Source organism: Chelonia mydas, chromosome 16 (assembly GCF_015237465.2).
Source record: "Chelonia mydas isolate rCheMyd1 chromosome 16, rCheMyd1.pri.v2, whole genome shotgun sequence".
NCBI classification, from domain to species: Eukaryota; Metazoa; Chordata; order Testudines; family Cheloniidae; genus Chelonia; species Chelonia mydas.
The window spans coordinates 25,584,718-25,601,189 of record NC_057857.1 but is presented as its reverse complement, the minus strand read 5'-3'; the positions used below and the strand labels follow the sequence as shown (position 1 = coordinate 25,601,189).

At 39.3% G+C, this 16,472-nt stretch overlaps 1 protein-coding gene across 13 annotated transcripts in view; it reads left to right on the top strand.

Moving 5' to 3' along the window:
- GARNL3 (GTPase activating Rap/RanGAP domain like 3) overlaps nt 1–16,472 on the top strand; it is a 227,851-nt gene that overhangs the window by 87,606 nt on the left and 123,773 nt on the right. For 10 of the 13 annotated variants that reach the window (XM_043530540.1, XM_037879520.2, XM_043530542.1 and 7 more), the window contains 2 exons: nt 10,746–10,845; nt 14,900–15,018. The exons of 1 other annotated variant lie outside the window; for it this stretch is intronic. In XM_043530540.1, coding sequence (XP_043386475.1) covers nt 10,746–10,845; nt 14,900–15,018 — 219 coding nt within the window. Of the gene's footprint in view, nt 1–6,769; nt 7,272–10,745; nt 10,846–14,899; nt 15,019–16,472 lie in introns of those variants that run through there. 2 more of the 13 variants (XM_037879521.2, XM_043530544.1) reach the window with 2 other exon arrangements.

Below are 16,472 nucleotides of genomic sequence, written 5' to 3'. Positions count from 1 at the left end.
TTTTCAGACTGGGACTGTAGTTAAACATCCAAAAGTCCACCCTAACCCCCATACAAAGTTTGGAGTTCATAGTAGCTCACTTGCATGCAATAGCAGCCAAAGCATACCTTCCTCTGCACAGGTTCATAGCCGTAGCCAACTTAGTCACCAGAGTTCAGATCAGACCCCAAACTTCGGCCAGAAACTGTCTAGAGCTGTTAGGGCATATGGCAGTTGGTGTTTTTGTGATAAGCCACGTGAGACTTCACATGCATGACCTCCGGGGTGGTTCAGAACTGTTTATTCGCTGAACAAACACAGTTTGAACAAACTACTCTTAATGCCTTTCACTGTGGAAAAAGTCCCTTGACTAGTGGAAGGGCCTTCAAAATGTTTGCACAGGGGTCCCTTTTGCTCAACCATTTTCAATGCTAATAATAACAGATGCATCCTTATCGGGATGGGGAGCCCATCTAGACACTCACACTGCTCAAGGCAAGTGGTCATCTCTTGAAGCTATCCTGCACATCAGCTTACTGGAACTCAGAGCAGTCAGTCTCTGTTTCCTTCCACTGATCAGGGACAAATATATGAAGATCATGACAAACAACATGTCATACATGTTCTATATCAACTGTCAAGGGAAAGCAAGATCACCTTCTGTCTGTGCCAAAGCAGTGAGGCTCTCGAATTGGTGTTTTAAAGTCAGATCAACATCTCAGCAGCTTACACCTCAGGAGAGGTGTGCAAAAATTCACAGCAGATACCCTCAGCAGGTGTTTCTCACAAGATCATGAATGGGAGTTAGATTCCACTACATATTTTTGTGCTGGTGCATCCTGCAGATAGACCTGATTGCCATGGTAAAGAGCAAGAAGTGCTCCCAGTTCTGCTTGAGAGGCGGACTAGATTGGCGCTCCTTGGGAGATGCCTTCCTCCTTCACTGGAGTTCAAGTCTCCTGTATGCATTCCTCCAGCTCCCTTGATAGCCAAAGTATTGATCAAAGTAAGGAAAGACAAGGCCAGCCACAGTTCTGACATGGCCAAGATAAACAGAGTTCCTTTACCTCACCAAGCTCACTATGGGTCGACCAATCACTCTCTGGACCGTCCCCATCTTCTCTCTCGGGATGCTGATCAAAGTCTTGAGGTTCTTTGACTCAAGGCATGGCTAATTGGTTTGCAGGATTAGAAACATCAGTCTGTTCTGAGGACGTAGAGAGAGTACAATTATATAGTAGGAAACAATCTGCTCGTAATACCTACCTACAAATGTGGATGAGATTCAGTCACTGCTGTTACTGACATCTTTCACCTAATTCCTCTCTGCTGTCAGATATACCAGATTACATTTTCGATCTAAAACTGACGGGGTTGTCTCTGAGCTACGTTAGAGTACACTTGTGATCTATTACAGCCTTCCATCATATGTTGGAGGGTTTTTCCATGCTGACTCATCCTACAATGATGATATTTCTTAGGAGACTGGGGAACCTCTTCCCACAAGTCACATGCCCTACTCCAGTTTGGGACATCAACTTGGTGCTTACATGCCTTTATGAGCCCCTCCCCCCCACCCTTTGAAAGTATGTCTATCTGCTCCCTTCTACGCTTGTCTGTGAAAATGGCCTTTCTCATAGCCGTTACTTCTGCTCAAACAGTGGGGGAGAGAGAGGGGCTCTGATGGCATAGCCTCCATTCACAGTATTTTTTAAGGATAAGGTCACATTACAACCATACCTCAAGTTCTTACCAAAGGTATCGTCAGATGTCCACATAATCCAACCTATCCACATTCCAGTTTTTTCCCCCAAAGCACATCTGAATAAGGAAAATATGTGGCATTAAGTACATTCAATGTCAGAAGGGCATTAGCCTTTGACCTAGACAGGACTAAACCCTTCAGAAAATCTCCCAGATTATTTCTTTCCATTGTGGACAGAATTGGATCTCCAATTTCCAAGCAAAGACTCTCTAGATGGAGCCAGATATCCATTACCTGTTATCAGTCTCATGATCTGTAACCTCCTTCTAGAGCATTAACTCACTTCACAAGATCCCTTTCTACTTCGATAGCTTTTCTTAGGAATGTTCTAGTCACAGAAATATGTAGAGCTGCAACCTGTACCTCCATTCATACCTTTCTGAACCCTATGTGTTTACCCAAGGCTTAGCTTCTGATGCAGTATTATCTATTGTACTGTCCTCAATCTTGGACTCAACTCCAAAGTCACGCCTCTCCGTAGAGGGCACTGCTTGGTAGTGACATACAGTGGCATGCCTGTAGGGACACTACTTGAAGAAGAAGAAATGGTTACTCACCCTGTGCAGTAACTGTGGCTCTTTGAGTGTGTCACTGTGGGTGCTCCACTATCTGTCGTCATCCTCTCCGCTTCAGAGTTCTTTGCCATGGAGCTTTGCAGTAGAGAAGAAACAGAGAGCATGAGAATAACTCCATAGCCCAGTGATCTAGGGCATTCTTCTGGGAGGTAGGAGACCCAAGTTCCAGTCCCGCCGCCTTATTCAATATTTATTTATTTAAAAAATTGAACAGTTTCAACAGAGAGTGCAAGAAACCGACCCTAACATAACCCATAGCTCAGAGGTTAGCACCCTCTCCTGGGAGGTAGATGACCCAAGTTCTAATCTCTGCTCCACATCAGGAATTGAACCCAGGGCTCTCTCATGCTGGGTGAGTGCTCTAACCACAGGGCTAAAGGTCAAAAGTGTGGGCTTGGTTTTTCTTGCAAAATAACTGACCTGGCTTAGGCACCTAAGTACAGGACAGACTTCAGTGCCTTGAATCTCAAGTGGAGACAGAGACCTAGCTCCCTTTGAGGGCCCTGACCCAGGCCAAACCCCTCTCTTCAACATTTCCTATTGACTGTCCTAGACAGCTCCCTGCTCAGCTTCACAGTGCCTAAGTCCCTCTTGTGAATTCCAAAGAGAATGATACCTCCTTAGCTATAAAACCATAATTACTACATCCATGTGTTTACACACACATTCTGGGATGCAGCTTTTAACTTCTATTTTGGTTTAACTTCAGTACTATTTTCTTTTATACTATGTTTTAAATATCTATATATTAGTAATTGTGCTTTATATAGAATATCTGATATGTATCTTTAACAGCATATTGTCAATGTATTACAAATGGTAAATTATAAAACTAGAAACCATTTGGTTCAAAGGAAAACAACAAGAGTGTCTTCTCAAATAAATTGGTTAGTCTCTAAGATGCCACAAGTACTCCTTTTCTTTTTGCGAATACAGACTAACACGGCTGTTACTCTGAAACTTCTCAAAGAACAAGACACATCCTACTTGTGCCAGACAGCAGTTTGGTATGGACATAATTTTTATCTCAATAAAACAAACTCTATAAGATATTAATGTTAGAAAGAGAACTGGCTGTATAGAACAGTGTGAGGATATTCTGTATTTAAGATATTCAAAAGAAGACTGATTCTTAGGACATGTTATCAGAGCTATAAACTGAAAGGGCTTCCTCATCCCTCCTATTTGCAAAGAGAAAAACCTTTAGTGTAAACCTATACAAAAAATCTTACACACATTCTTACTGAAATTGATTTCTTTTATAAATACTCTAAAGTCTTCATTCTTCAAAATATTGAGAACATTTATGGTTGCAAATGTTTTACAGAGACATTGATTACTCCTAACTCATATTGCTACTTAAAGGAAACGAGAAATGGTTACTCACCCTGTGAAGTAACTGTGGTTCTTCAGATATGTCTGCCTATGGGTGTTCCAGTCTAGGTGCACATTAATATTTAATTATTTATACACAGTGGAATTGAACCTGCTTCTCCCACATCCTGGGTGAGTGTTCTAACCACTAAGCTAAAAGTCATAGGGAAAGGAGAAGTGTTACGCACCATTATCATAGCACATAGGTCAGATTGGGTCCTGAAGGCAAAATAGGTAGGGGAGTGCTAATTTGTGGGTCCCAGTGGGGCTTAGGCTTAGGCATGAGTTAGGTGCCAAGATGTTGGATGGTATCAGGACTTACATGGCTGTGTATATGCCCAACTGCCAAAAGTTAAGCACTTCATCGACTTTAATGGTGGAAACTCTGGCTCCTCGGGAGTTTAGGTGCCTGCAGGGTTATGTGGCAGCTGAACAGGGCTTGTGAGTACAAGTTGGTGCCTAAATGTTGGCCTCTAGGTGCATAAAGTGGGAGACTGATGCTTAAGTCCACAAGTGAGAAAAATGTGTAATGTTAGAAATCTCTCAAAATCCTCTACGATATCTATTCTGTGCCTTATAATTAAAATTTCTATTTTAGAACTCCTAACTACATGACACAGAATGCATATCATATTCATATTTATTAGATATAGATTTTTAAGGCTAGGAGGATGGACTTGTGACATTACCCCATATTCTTCACAGAAATATTGTTATGATACGAATACAGCATAACTAAGATATGTTTTATGCAAGATGAGTTACGTGAGGTATCAATGAGCAGGTTATAATCTACTGAATGTGTATATCCAATTTGTATGAATGTATCATTTCTGTATCTAAAGTTAGGAATATTGACTATGTAACAATTACAACTGTGTGTGTATTTGGGGGAATGCCCACCAGACAGTAGGCAATCAGCCTGAATGAGCCATTTAAGAAGGACAGTAGAACTTTGGAGATACTAATGTTCCACCTTCCTGAAGAGCTTCCTGAGATGTTGCTTTAACACTGCAGGGTCATCTAATGATGTCACCTGGTAAATTCTATTTAAGGCTGGGAAGGAAGGCATTCAGGACTCTCCTCCATTGCCTGCCCAGGAAGGAAGACTGCTAAAAACACCTGAAGGGAAAGGCAGGTTTGAGTCCAGGCTGAGACAGGGGTTCAGTCTGTAAAGAGAAATAACTGGAACTCTAAGCTACAGAAACTCTGCAACTTGCCTAAAACAACATTTAGGGTGAGAAATTACATTTTGTAACCTGTTTCTTGAGTGTATTAAGCTTAGTTTGCGTGTTTTGTTTTATTTGCTCAGTAATCTGCTTTGTTCTGTTTCCTATCCCTTATAATCACTTTAAAATTTACCTTTTGTAGTTAATAAACTTATTTCTTGGTTGTAACATAACCCAGTTTGTGTAATTCATATCTTGGGTGGGGGAGGTCAAGAAGCTGTGCATATCTCTTTCTACATTGAGGGAGAGGGCAATTTTTATGAGCTTGTGCTGTGCAGATTTTTCTGTACAGTACAAGACAATATTATTTTGCGTTTACACCCCGAAGGGAGTGTGCACGTGAGTGCTGGGTGTATCCCCGAGCTGATTCCTTCCACACATAGCTGATCTCATTGTCTCTGTGTCCATTTGCAGCTGGGAGTGTCCCTACCTGTGTGTGTATGTGTGTGTGCTGGAGAAGGCTTGAGGGCCTGGCACAACTAGGACAGGGTGAGGAAACCCAGGCTGGTGGAACGGGCGGAACCACTGGGACCCCAGCACATCAGGTGGTATACCAGATGAGGGGGGTTCAACCTGTCACAGGACTATTATCATCAAGTAGTCTGATCTCCTGCATAGGACTTCCCTCAGCTAATTCCTGTTTGAACTAGAACATATCTTTTAGAAAAACACCCAATGTTGATTAAAAATTTCCAGTGATGGAGAATCCACCATGACCCTTGGTAAGTTGTTCCATTGTTTAATTACCCTCACTATTTTAAAAACAAAATTATGCCTTATTTCTAGTCTGAATTTGTCTAGCTTCAACTTCCAGCTGTTGATGTTGTTATATCTTTGCTAGATTGAAGATCCATCTATCAAATTTCTGTTCCCCATGTAGTTACTTATTAACTATATAGTCACACCTTAACCTTCTCTTTGTTAAAGAGAGAGCATGTTGTCTTTCACTGTAAAGCATGTTCTCCGGTCTTTTAACCATTGTTGTGGCTCTGCTCTGAACCCTCTCTAACTTATATGGCCCTCTCCAGTTTATTAACATTCTCCTTGAATTGTGAACAGCAGAACTGCTTTCAGTATTCCAGTACAGAGGTGCTCAGTAAAGAGGTAATATAATCTCCCTACTCCTATTCAAGAGTGCCCTGTTTATGCATCCAAGGACTGAATTAGCCCTTTTGGTCACAGCATGCACTAGGACTTTATTTTCTTCTGACTATTCACCATGACTCCCAAGTCTTTTTCAAAGTCACTGCTTCATTGGATAGAGTCCCCATCTGGTAGGTATGGCCAACATCCTTGGTTCCTAAATGTATGCATTTACATTTGGTTATAATACAACTTGTGGTGGTTTCTTGCGCCCAGTTTACTAAGAATTCCAGATGGCTCTGTATGAGTGACCTGTAGTCTTCATTATTTACCACTTTCCCCAATCTTTTTGTCATCTGCAAACTTTATCAGTGATGATTTTGTTTTTTTGTAAATCATTAATAAAAATGTTAAATAGGCTACAGCCAAAAACAGATCCCTGCTGGACTCCACTAGACACAATCTATTGCAGGTGATTCCCTGTTACAATTACATTTTGAGTTCTATCAGTTAGCCAGTTTTTAATCATTTCATATGCGCCATATAGTTGTGTGGTACTATGTCAAAATTCCTTACAAAAGTCTGTTACATCACTACTGTTATCTTTATCCTCCAAACTTGTAATCTCATAAATTAAAAATCAAATTAGTTTGATAAAATATACTTTCCATAAACCATATATATTGGGATTAATTATACTTTCTTCTTGATTAAATGAGTCCTGTTTCAACCATTCACATTATTTTGCCTGGGTTTGATGTCAGGCTGACAGGCCTATAAATTATCTGGTCATCCTGTTTGGCTTTTTAAGTAATAGCTCAACATTCGCTTTCTTCCAGACTTCTGGATCTTCCCACTGTTTCAAGACATAATGAAAATCATCATTAACAGTCTAGAGAGCTCCTTATCCAGCTCATTAAAAATATATGGGTGTAAATTATCCAGTCTTGCTGATTTCAAAATATCTAGATTTAGGAGCTGCTGTTTAACATCCTCCTTTGTTACTGTTGAAATGGAAAGTATTTCATCATTGTCATCAGCTGATTTGAATTGATTTGAATAATGAAAGAAACACATTGGGTTCAGTTGTGATTTAATGTCACAGTCCATTGCAGGGGCACATGTCCTCAGCAGGAACTCCGGAAGGCATTTGCTTAGCCTGGCACAATGCTTCCAGGCATGCACCACCCTTTGAAAAGATTCAGGATGTGTTCTTCAATGCCGCATGAGAAGCTGCCTGAGGTTTGGCTCTGCCCCTATAGAAAGGTTAGTAAGACAGTGTCACTAGTGTGTAGTAGTCCTTGTTTTCAGGGGAGTGCAAGGACAGCCATTTTGCCTGATCACTGTGTACGAGTGCAAAAGTGTGTAGGTACCTTGCACTGCCCTGCTCTCCATAAACAAGGCCAGGTACAACTGAGACCGCAGATCCTATTAAGTACCTAAGAGTCAGGGTGGGTTGTTTTTTCTGGCTGAAATTCTAGACCAAAATATGAAAATAGAGTTTTCATTGAAGAATACGGTGGTAAAGTGAGGGATCTGGCTTTAGAGCACAGCTGAAGTAGCATAAACATTCCCTAAGTAGAAGAGAGGGACTTGTGTCACTTTAAATCTTGCCTTTAACCAAGCAATCAACCCAGAAGCAGCAGTGAAGGACTCCAGTGGGATTCCCATGTCCTCCGTTCTTCCAAAAGTATGGGTGGCCATGGCTGAAAGTCTTCTAGGGTTATGCTGGGAAGAATAAAGAGAAATGGGGGAAATCTGGAGGCAAAACATTGTAAAGAGAGTTTTAAAAACCTGTTTTTTGCTATAATTCCTGTATCTAGATGTGTTGTTGCTTTTAGTAGAATGTTAAAGGGCCATCAAAAACTCAGTGGTTCCAAGGGAGAGCCAGTGAGAAAAGGCCGAAGTGATATGAAAGCATTTAGCTAAATAAAATCCTAGAAATGTAAGGGGCTGGAAGGAAGCTCAGTAGTTTATCTTAGTCCATCCCTCTGCACTGAGATAGGACTATGTATACATAGATCGTCACTGACAGGTGTTTTTCTAACTTGTTCTTAAAAAAAAACAAAAAAACTCCAATTACCGGGATTCCACACCTCCTTTGGTAACCTATTCCAGTACTTAACTATCCCTATACTTAGAAAGATTTTCTTAATATCTGACCAGAATTTCCCTTCCTGCAGAGTAAGCCGATTATTTCTTGTCCTACCTTCAGTGGATGTGAAGAACAATTGATCACTGTTTTCTTTATAACAGCTCTTAACATATTTGAAGACTATCAGTTTCCCCCTTCAGTCTTCTTTTCTCAAGACTGAACATATCTGTTTTTTTTAAGCTTTTGTCATAGATCAGGTTTCTCTGAACCTTTTATCATATTTGTTGCTGCCCTTTGGACTCTTTAAGAATGATACAGACAAATTGTAAAGTGTGGAGTGCAAAACTGGACACAGTATTCCAGCTGAGGCCTCACTAGTGCTGAGTAGAGTGAAGCAATGAATCACCTCCAGTGTTTTAGATAAGACACTCCTGTTGTTCCATCCCAGCATGATATTAGTCTTTTTTGCAACTGCATCACGCTGGGTCATATTCAGTAAGTGATCTTCTATACCCCCAGATCCTTTTCTGCAGTATTACTGCCTAACCAGTTACTCCCCATGTTGTAGTTGTGTGTTTTGATTTTTCCTTCTTAAATGTAGTACTTTGCACTTGTCTTTATTGAATTTCATCTTGCTGATTTCAGACCAATTCTCAAGTTTGTCAAGGTCAATTTGAATTCTAATCTTGTCCTCCAAAATACTTGCAACCACTCCTAGCTTGGTGTCCATAAATTTTATAAACATACTCTCCATCCCATTATCCAAGTCATTAATGAAAATATTGAATAGTACCTGACACAGGACAGACCTCTGCAGGACCCCAGTAGACAGGTTCTCCTAGTTTGACAGCGAGCCATTGATTACTCTTTCAGTATGTGTTTTCAGCCAGTTGTACACCCACTTACAGTAGTTTCATCTAGACCACATTTCTGTAGTTTGCTTCTGTGAATGTAATGTGGGAATGTATCAAAAGCCTTCTTAAAAGCATGTCTGTTGCTTCCCCTCATCCATTAGGCCAGTAATCTTGTCAACAAAGGAATTTCAGTTGGTTTGGCATGGTTTGTTCTTGACAAATCCATGCTGGCTATTATTCATCATTCTATTATCCTTGGTGTACTTGTTCCATTATCTTTCTAGATATTGAAGTTACTCTGACTGGTCTGTAATTCTCCACTTTCTCTTTGTTCCCCATTTTAAGGATAAGTACAATGTTTGCCCTTCTCTAGTTTACTGGGACCTTACACATCCTTCATGAGCTCTCAAAGATTGCTTCATGTAGTTCCTTAAGTATGCTTGGGTGAATTTTGTCAGGCCCTGCCAATTTGAATACATCTAAATTATCTAATTATTCTTTAACCTATTCTAGCTTATGTTCCTTACCCCTTGTTGTTAATGTTAAATCTGGTTAGGTATTTGATCACAATTAGCCTTTTTAGTGAAGCTGTAAGCAAAACAGGAATTAAACACCTTTAGCCTTTTTGATGTCATCAGTTATTAGCTCTCCTTCCCTGCAAAGTTGTGGACCTACACTTTACTTATGTTTTTTCTCTAGCTCCTAATGTATTGAAATAATCTCTTCTTGTTGCTTTTTATGTCACTTACTAGGTGTAACTCATTTTGTGCCTTAGCTTTTCTGATTTTGTGCCTACATGCTTGTGCTATTCTTTTATATTCGTTCCCAGCAATTTGTCCATGTTTCCGCTATTTATAATATTTCTTTTTGATTTTCAGGTCTTTAAAGAGCTCCTGATGCAGCTGTATTTGCCTCATACTATTCTACTGATCTTTCCTTTGCATCGGGATAATTTGCTGTTATGCCTTAAATATTTTCTCTTTGAGAAACTCTTTGAGGAACTCCTTTTTCCCTTAGATTTTCTTTCCATGGGACCTTACCCGCTAGTTCTGAGCTTGTTAAAATTTGCTTTTTTAAGTCCTTTCTTTCCTTAGAAACATTTCACGATCACTTTCACCCAAATTGCCTTCTACAGTCAGAATCAAGTCTAAAGTACTACTCCTCCAGTGGTTGCTTCCTCTACTCCTGAAACAAGAAGTTATCCCCTACACATTCCAGGAATTTACTGGACACTTTGTTTTACTGTATTACTTTTCCAACAGATATCTAGGTCGCTAAAATTCCCCATTATTACCAGGTCTTGTGTTTTTAGTTATTTCTGTTATTCGTTCTAGAAATGCCTCATCCACCTTCTTCTCCTGATTTGGTGATCTGTAGTAGACACCTACCGTGAAGTTGCCCCCATTTTTTGTCTTCACCCAGAGAGTTTTAACTGGCCTGTCTGTCACCTCCTTCAGAACAAGTGTATACAATCTTGATATACAGTGTAACATCTCCTCCTTGTTTTCCCCTGCCTGTCTTTCCTGAACAATCTGTGACCTTCTGTCCAATATTCCGGTTATTCAGCAATCCAATATTCAAATCACCTGTAAGAAATTTTTATTTCAGTTGCATTAAAATAGATTTCCAAATCAGCTTCATGCTTTTGAATGAAGAATGGGCATGAGGATCAAACTCCTCAAGTGCACTTCAGCTAATTTTGCTTGACTTTTTCCTGCATTATTCCCCCTCCCCACCTTTGCATTTGGAGGGGTTTAATCTAATAATTTCCCAATTCTGTTTCTGCTTCAGAATGCAGATTTCACCCCAGGTACATGGCGCAGAACAGATGTGCACTTGGAAAACCCAGAGTACCACACCAGATGGTATTTCAAATATTTTCTAGGAAAAGGTAATTACACTTTTGTAAATGGCTTAAACATGATTTTAAATAAATGAGAAATACCTGTCACATTTGAGTAATTGCAATTGTTAAAGTGCATGGGATTGACTTTATTTCTTCTTATTAATATTGCACCTTCAGTGTGTGCAGTGTAGTACAGAAGATGGACTGTGGCAGACAGGTGGGTCCATGGCCCAAAGAGCTTAGCTTCTGATGTTATTGTGGGCACAATACAATCCAGGATAAGCACATGATAGTATTTGGTCACTAAAGCTGTAATCATTCACTGCACTGCAGACTTTACTGCCAGTCCATTGGAAGCTAAACTTCTAGCACTGATGCCTCATTAGTGAGAGAGAAGCCCCAAACCCAAGAAGTCTTGTCACATCAGGGTTTCTTTCAAGAATTCTGGTGCTCCTCATTTTTCTATAAGGTAAAAATGTTTTCAGAACACTTTTTGTTTGGGGATTTTTGCATTTCTACTTCTTGTCCCAGACAAAATAAGGAAATATGCTTGAAGTGTATGTGAATTGTTGAAGGCCAAGTTAATTGCACATCAGGAAAAGTTTAGGCTCGGTTAAGACTTGAGTGAAGGTTCAGGTTAGTTTATATCATACCTGAAGTGGCTTACCCAATTGTCCTTGTTCTTTTTCACAAAATATCTTCCAGAACTGGCCCACTGAGTTGGCAGGATCTCACCAGATTAGTCACTTAGGCCCCTACTTGGCTTTGTAAGTCTAAAAATAACAATTATTCCGCTCCATATAATGTAGCAGTATTTTGTGAGATAGCATATGTGCACAAGACTTTAAGGGAAATCAGCAGAAATTGGTTTTCTTCACAGATTTTATAGGAAGGAACTGGGATGGCAGAATCCTGTAGTTTGAGAGACTTGAAACATAAACTTTACAGAACAAAACAAAAAAATCCCTCTCTTCCACTTGAAGCTGCAATTCCTCAATAAATTTTCTCTTATCTCTTCTAAATTTAAACGATGTCTGTTGGTAGTGAGGATCTGCAGCCAGGTTTTGATTTCCATGCTTTCTTCATTAAGTCCTTTAAAGTTGTTGACAGAGTCAGGATTTCTTAATGTGTTTGCAGGAGTCTTTCTTCTCTTCATTTTGTTTTATAATAGACACCCTGAAATCTTAAACATCTATTTCTTAAAATCATTTTTTACCTTTCTGTTACTTGTGTTTCTGCAGTGCGTAGCACAATGTCCATGACAAGGGCTCCTAAGCACTGCCTCAATACATACAAACAAATAAATAAAATGTACAATCTGGTTTCAGGTTTCAGAGTGGTAGCCATGTTAGTCTGTATCAGCAAAAAATAGTGAGGAATCCTTGTGGCACCTTAGAGACTAACAAATTTATTTGGGCATAAGCTTTTGTGGGCTAAAACCCGCTGATCTGATAAAGTGGGTTTTAGCCCATGAAAGTTTATGCCCAAATAAATTTGTTAGTCTCCAAGATGCCACAAGGACTCCTCGTTGTTTTTACAATCTGGTTTGTTATTGTAGGGATGTTCACTAGGGCTAGGCTGTATACACCAGTCAGTTATTGCAGGTTGTTCATAGCTGCTTCCCTGTGCATACTACATGGTTTTGAATTTGCCTATGAGTGCTGGATATCTAGAAAAAATGTATTTTTAAATAAGAAATTTTCTTTGAAAAAATCTCTCAAAATTACTTGCATTTTACAAACAGATGCAAGAAAAATAGAGAATTTAACAATTTGATCTATTGACAGTGTTCCTTTAAGTCATTTTCTTAAAAATAACCTTGGGTGCCAGAGACTAGAGACAAATTCCTAAAAAAGCCAAATTTCTGAGGTATTTTGGAAGCTGTTGGATCAACTGAATATTTACTTTTGAAATTGCATACAACACTGAAACTACTCAGTGGAAATGCTGATTAAAGAATGGTGTTGGCTGTAGCGTACCAATTTATAAACTTTAGAAATGGAAAGAGCAGGAGTTGTGCACTGCATGTTACCACATTTGGGAACTGCTGAGCTTCCAAGTTCGTTAGCATGTTTTGCAAGCGACATATTCTCAGTTTGGCCTTTTGGGGGAGAGACAATGAGGAGAGAAAAGGCTTGACCTGGAGCAGTCATGGCCTCTCCTAAAAGAAAGCATTGTGGTTACTATTTATATAAATATAGTATTATATATAGGATATATGATCTGACACTACTATAATAAATCCAGAAAGCCAAGTTTTAAAGGGCAGGTGAGTTGTATCTGTATAGTGAAATCCGATCTCCACATAGAATCAACCTCTTGGATTCAGCAGCAGTAAAAACAGGACTGCTTGTTAGCTTTGCTCTCTGCATATAATTTTGGTTAAAAAAAAATGAAGTGTATTTATTGTTCATAGAACAGATTTTCAGTAGGTGTCTAGCACATTTTAGGGTAAAATTGTGGTGGCCTTACTCATGTTAGTGATCTCATTGATAAAATCATAGTCGTGTAGAGATGGAAGGGACCTCAAGAGGCCATCTAGTCCATGCCCCCACACTGAGGCAGCATCATGTATACCTAGACCTTCCCTGACAGGTGTTTGTCTAACCTGTTCTTAAACACCTCCAATACCAAGGATTCCACAAGAGCCCTTGGTAACCTAATCCAGTACTTAAATATTCTTATAGTTAGTGTTTCCTAATATCTAACCTAAATCTCCCTTGCTGCAGATTAACAATTACTTCTTGTCCTACCCTCAGTGGACATGGAGAATAATTGATCACCATCCTCTTGATAACAACCTTTTACATATTTGAAGACTGTTCTCATGTCACACACCCCCACACCCCAGCCTTCTTTTCTCTAGGCTAAATATAAGCAATTTTCAGCCTTTTCTCAAACATTCTGGACCTTAAAATCATTATAACTTCCACTGAAGCTCACATCTCCTTTGTATGATGCATCTTGGGTCCATAGCACCAACTGCCTACTATTAATGTTTTGTCAGTTATTACATGTTAAATGGAAGCTTCAAGGCAGCATTAAGTTTACAATTATAATTGCAAAAAGCCAGGAACTTGAAAATGTTAAGGTTATAACACAGTTAATATGGTCATATTGTACATACTCTGTATATTATGATGTACATTATGCCATTAATATGACAGATAGACATTTGTATAGAAAAACAAAAATATATCTGAGTTAATGCTGTAGGAACCTTAACTTGCTGTAATTAAATGAAAAAACAATTTATAGCTGAGATTTTAAATGTACAAAAGACTGGAATTTTAAAGTTATGGTTCACACAGAAACGGAAACTCAACAAATTGTAACTATATAATATTTAATATTGTGGTAAATAGCATTAATATTAACACCTTAATGTAGATCAGTAAGGTGACTGAGGCATAGTTTCTGATGGAACCTAATTACAAATTCTGTGACTTTTCTCAGTGTATGTAAAACATCAATAACACACATCTTTCATAATTTAAAAACATTTTCTCAAATCATGTTTCTTCCTTAAAATCAATGGCATCCTTATTTGTTTTATTAGGCTTCAGTAAAGCCATTATTGACCAGCATAGACCAAATGTTAAATGCTGATATTGTGTACTCTGGGACTGGGCATACACACTGAAATTGCTACCCAGAGCAGGGAGACTGTTCCAGGTGTAGTGAGCAGCATGACAGAGAGCACAAAACCAGGAGTAGAGAATGGGACAAAGGATAGAGTAAGCAAAAGGAATGGAAAGTGTTTAATGGGGCTTGAGAGAGTTCAGAGGGAAATGTGACTGACTGAGATTATTATAGGACCTGCTAGAATGAGTAACTCAAACTAGATGCAATAAGTAGAAGAATTCAGAGGGTGGTGGAGTGGTGGGAGCTGGAGGAGTGGCAGAGAGATTGAACAAGAGAAGGTTATTTTAATCAAGGCAAGAGATCACAGCACATGGACAAGGGTTTCAGCAGCAGAAAAAGTGAGTAAGAGATTTTGGCAATATGCTGCTGGAAACCTACCAACAATGTAGTTCCTTTTGTAACAATTGATTTTTCCTTGTATAATTGTTTTTCACTTGTTGTGTTTCCTTTCCAGTTCATCAGAATTACATAGGTACAGATGCAGAGAAGAACCCTTTTTTTCTGTCTGTCGTGCTCTCCAACCAAAACAATCAGCGTGTCCCTCAATACCGCTCAATTCTCTGGAAAAAAACAGTAAGGAACAAATACTAATAGTTGCCTGCCTGCCTGCTCTCCATGGTTTTTTAGGGCATTTCCTTCCCTCAGTTGTACCACTGAATTCTTAACATTTTTCCATAGCTACTGTGCTGTGGTTACCACAGGAGATACATATATGGTATGAGTAAGCCCAGAAAAGAATGCAAACAAATCTTGTCTGTAGGCTTCATGTTTCCAGATGCTAGTTTTTTGTCATCCTGGCTTCCTTCACCTACAGGAAACCTTTGGATTCCCTGCTGACCCTCTAAAGGTCATTAACTCACTAGTTATTAAAACTCACTTATTTTTAAGTATTTACTATTTCGGAGCAGTATCAGTGTGAATAGCTTCATATAAAACATAGGAGAAGGAATGGTCCCTACTCCATGGGCCTTCCATTCTGCATTTAGCGAGATCATACAGTTTGGACTGTCAATGTGTTGGATGACTTGCATAGAAGTCCAGTCACAAATGGGCATATTTTAATTATTCACAGTAGCGAATTATCATTGAAAAGCTTCACAGAAATTGTGTTTCAAGAAGATATACAAATGCATAGAGGGTGGATGTGTGGCCACAAGGAGAGAGAGGAAGATCCGTGTCTATTGGATAACCTAAAAGGAGACGTAAAGATGAGAGAAGAAGGATACAGAGAGAGCGTTTAGTTAGTAAGGTGGCTTAGGAGAGCAGACGGATGAGACAGAGCAAGAGAAGAGAGGTGAGATACAAGCAGGGATGGAGTTGTCAAGGGCCTTGAAGTAGATGATGACAAGAAGCTTAAAGTTGATATGTAAGGCAAGATGAAGCCCGTGGAGGAGGGGAGTGACATGGTCAGAAGCAGTAGAAGTGGGTTAAAGGGAAAAGGGTAATGTAAAATATGAAGTGTTGGTGGAGTGGCGTAACACATAACCACTTAAAAAATTAATGCAAACTATAAAAGCAAACAGACAAATTAGACAGATTTATACCACTCCCAGGCAGTGAGAGTACATCGAAAGAATATCACCCACATACATGCTTCCTGTCTCAAGCGTTTTGCAGAAGAGATTTTGGTCAATTCTTGGTGGTATATGCTTCATAGGAATCACACCATCTTTATTGATTTGTTCCATGTTTCCTGGCTCATGAGTGGACTGCCTTTACAAAAAACAAAATTAAAAATAAAACCACCAGAAAGGAAATTTAAAAAATGAAGATAACGTAAGGGGGAAATGTTTCAGAGTAGCAGCCATGTTAGTCTGTATTCGCAAAAAGAAAAGGAGTACTTTGTGGCACCTTAGAGACTAACAAATTTATCTGAGCATAAGCTTTCGTGAGCTACAGCTCACTTCATCGGATACATCTGATGAAGTGAGCTGTAGCTCACGAAAGCTTATGCTCAGATAAATTTGTTAGTCTCTAAGGTGCCACAAAGTACTCCTTTTGTTTATAAGGGGGAAATGTTCTCTTCA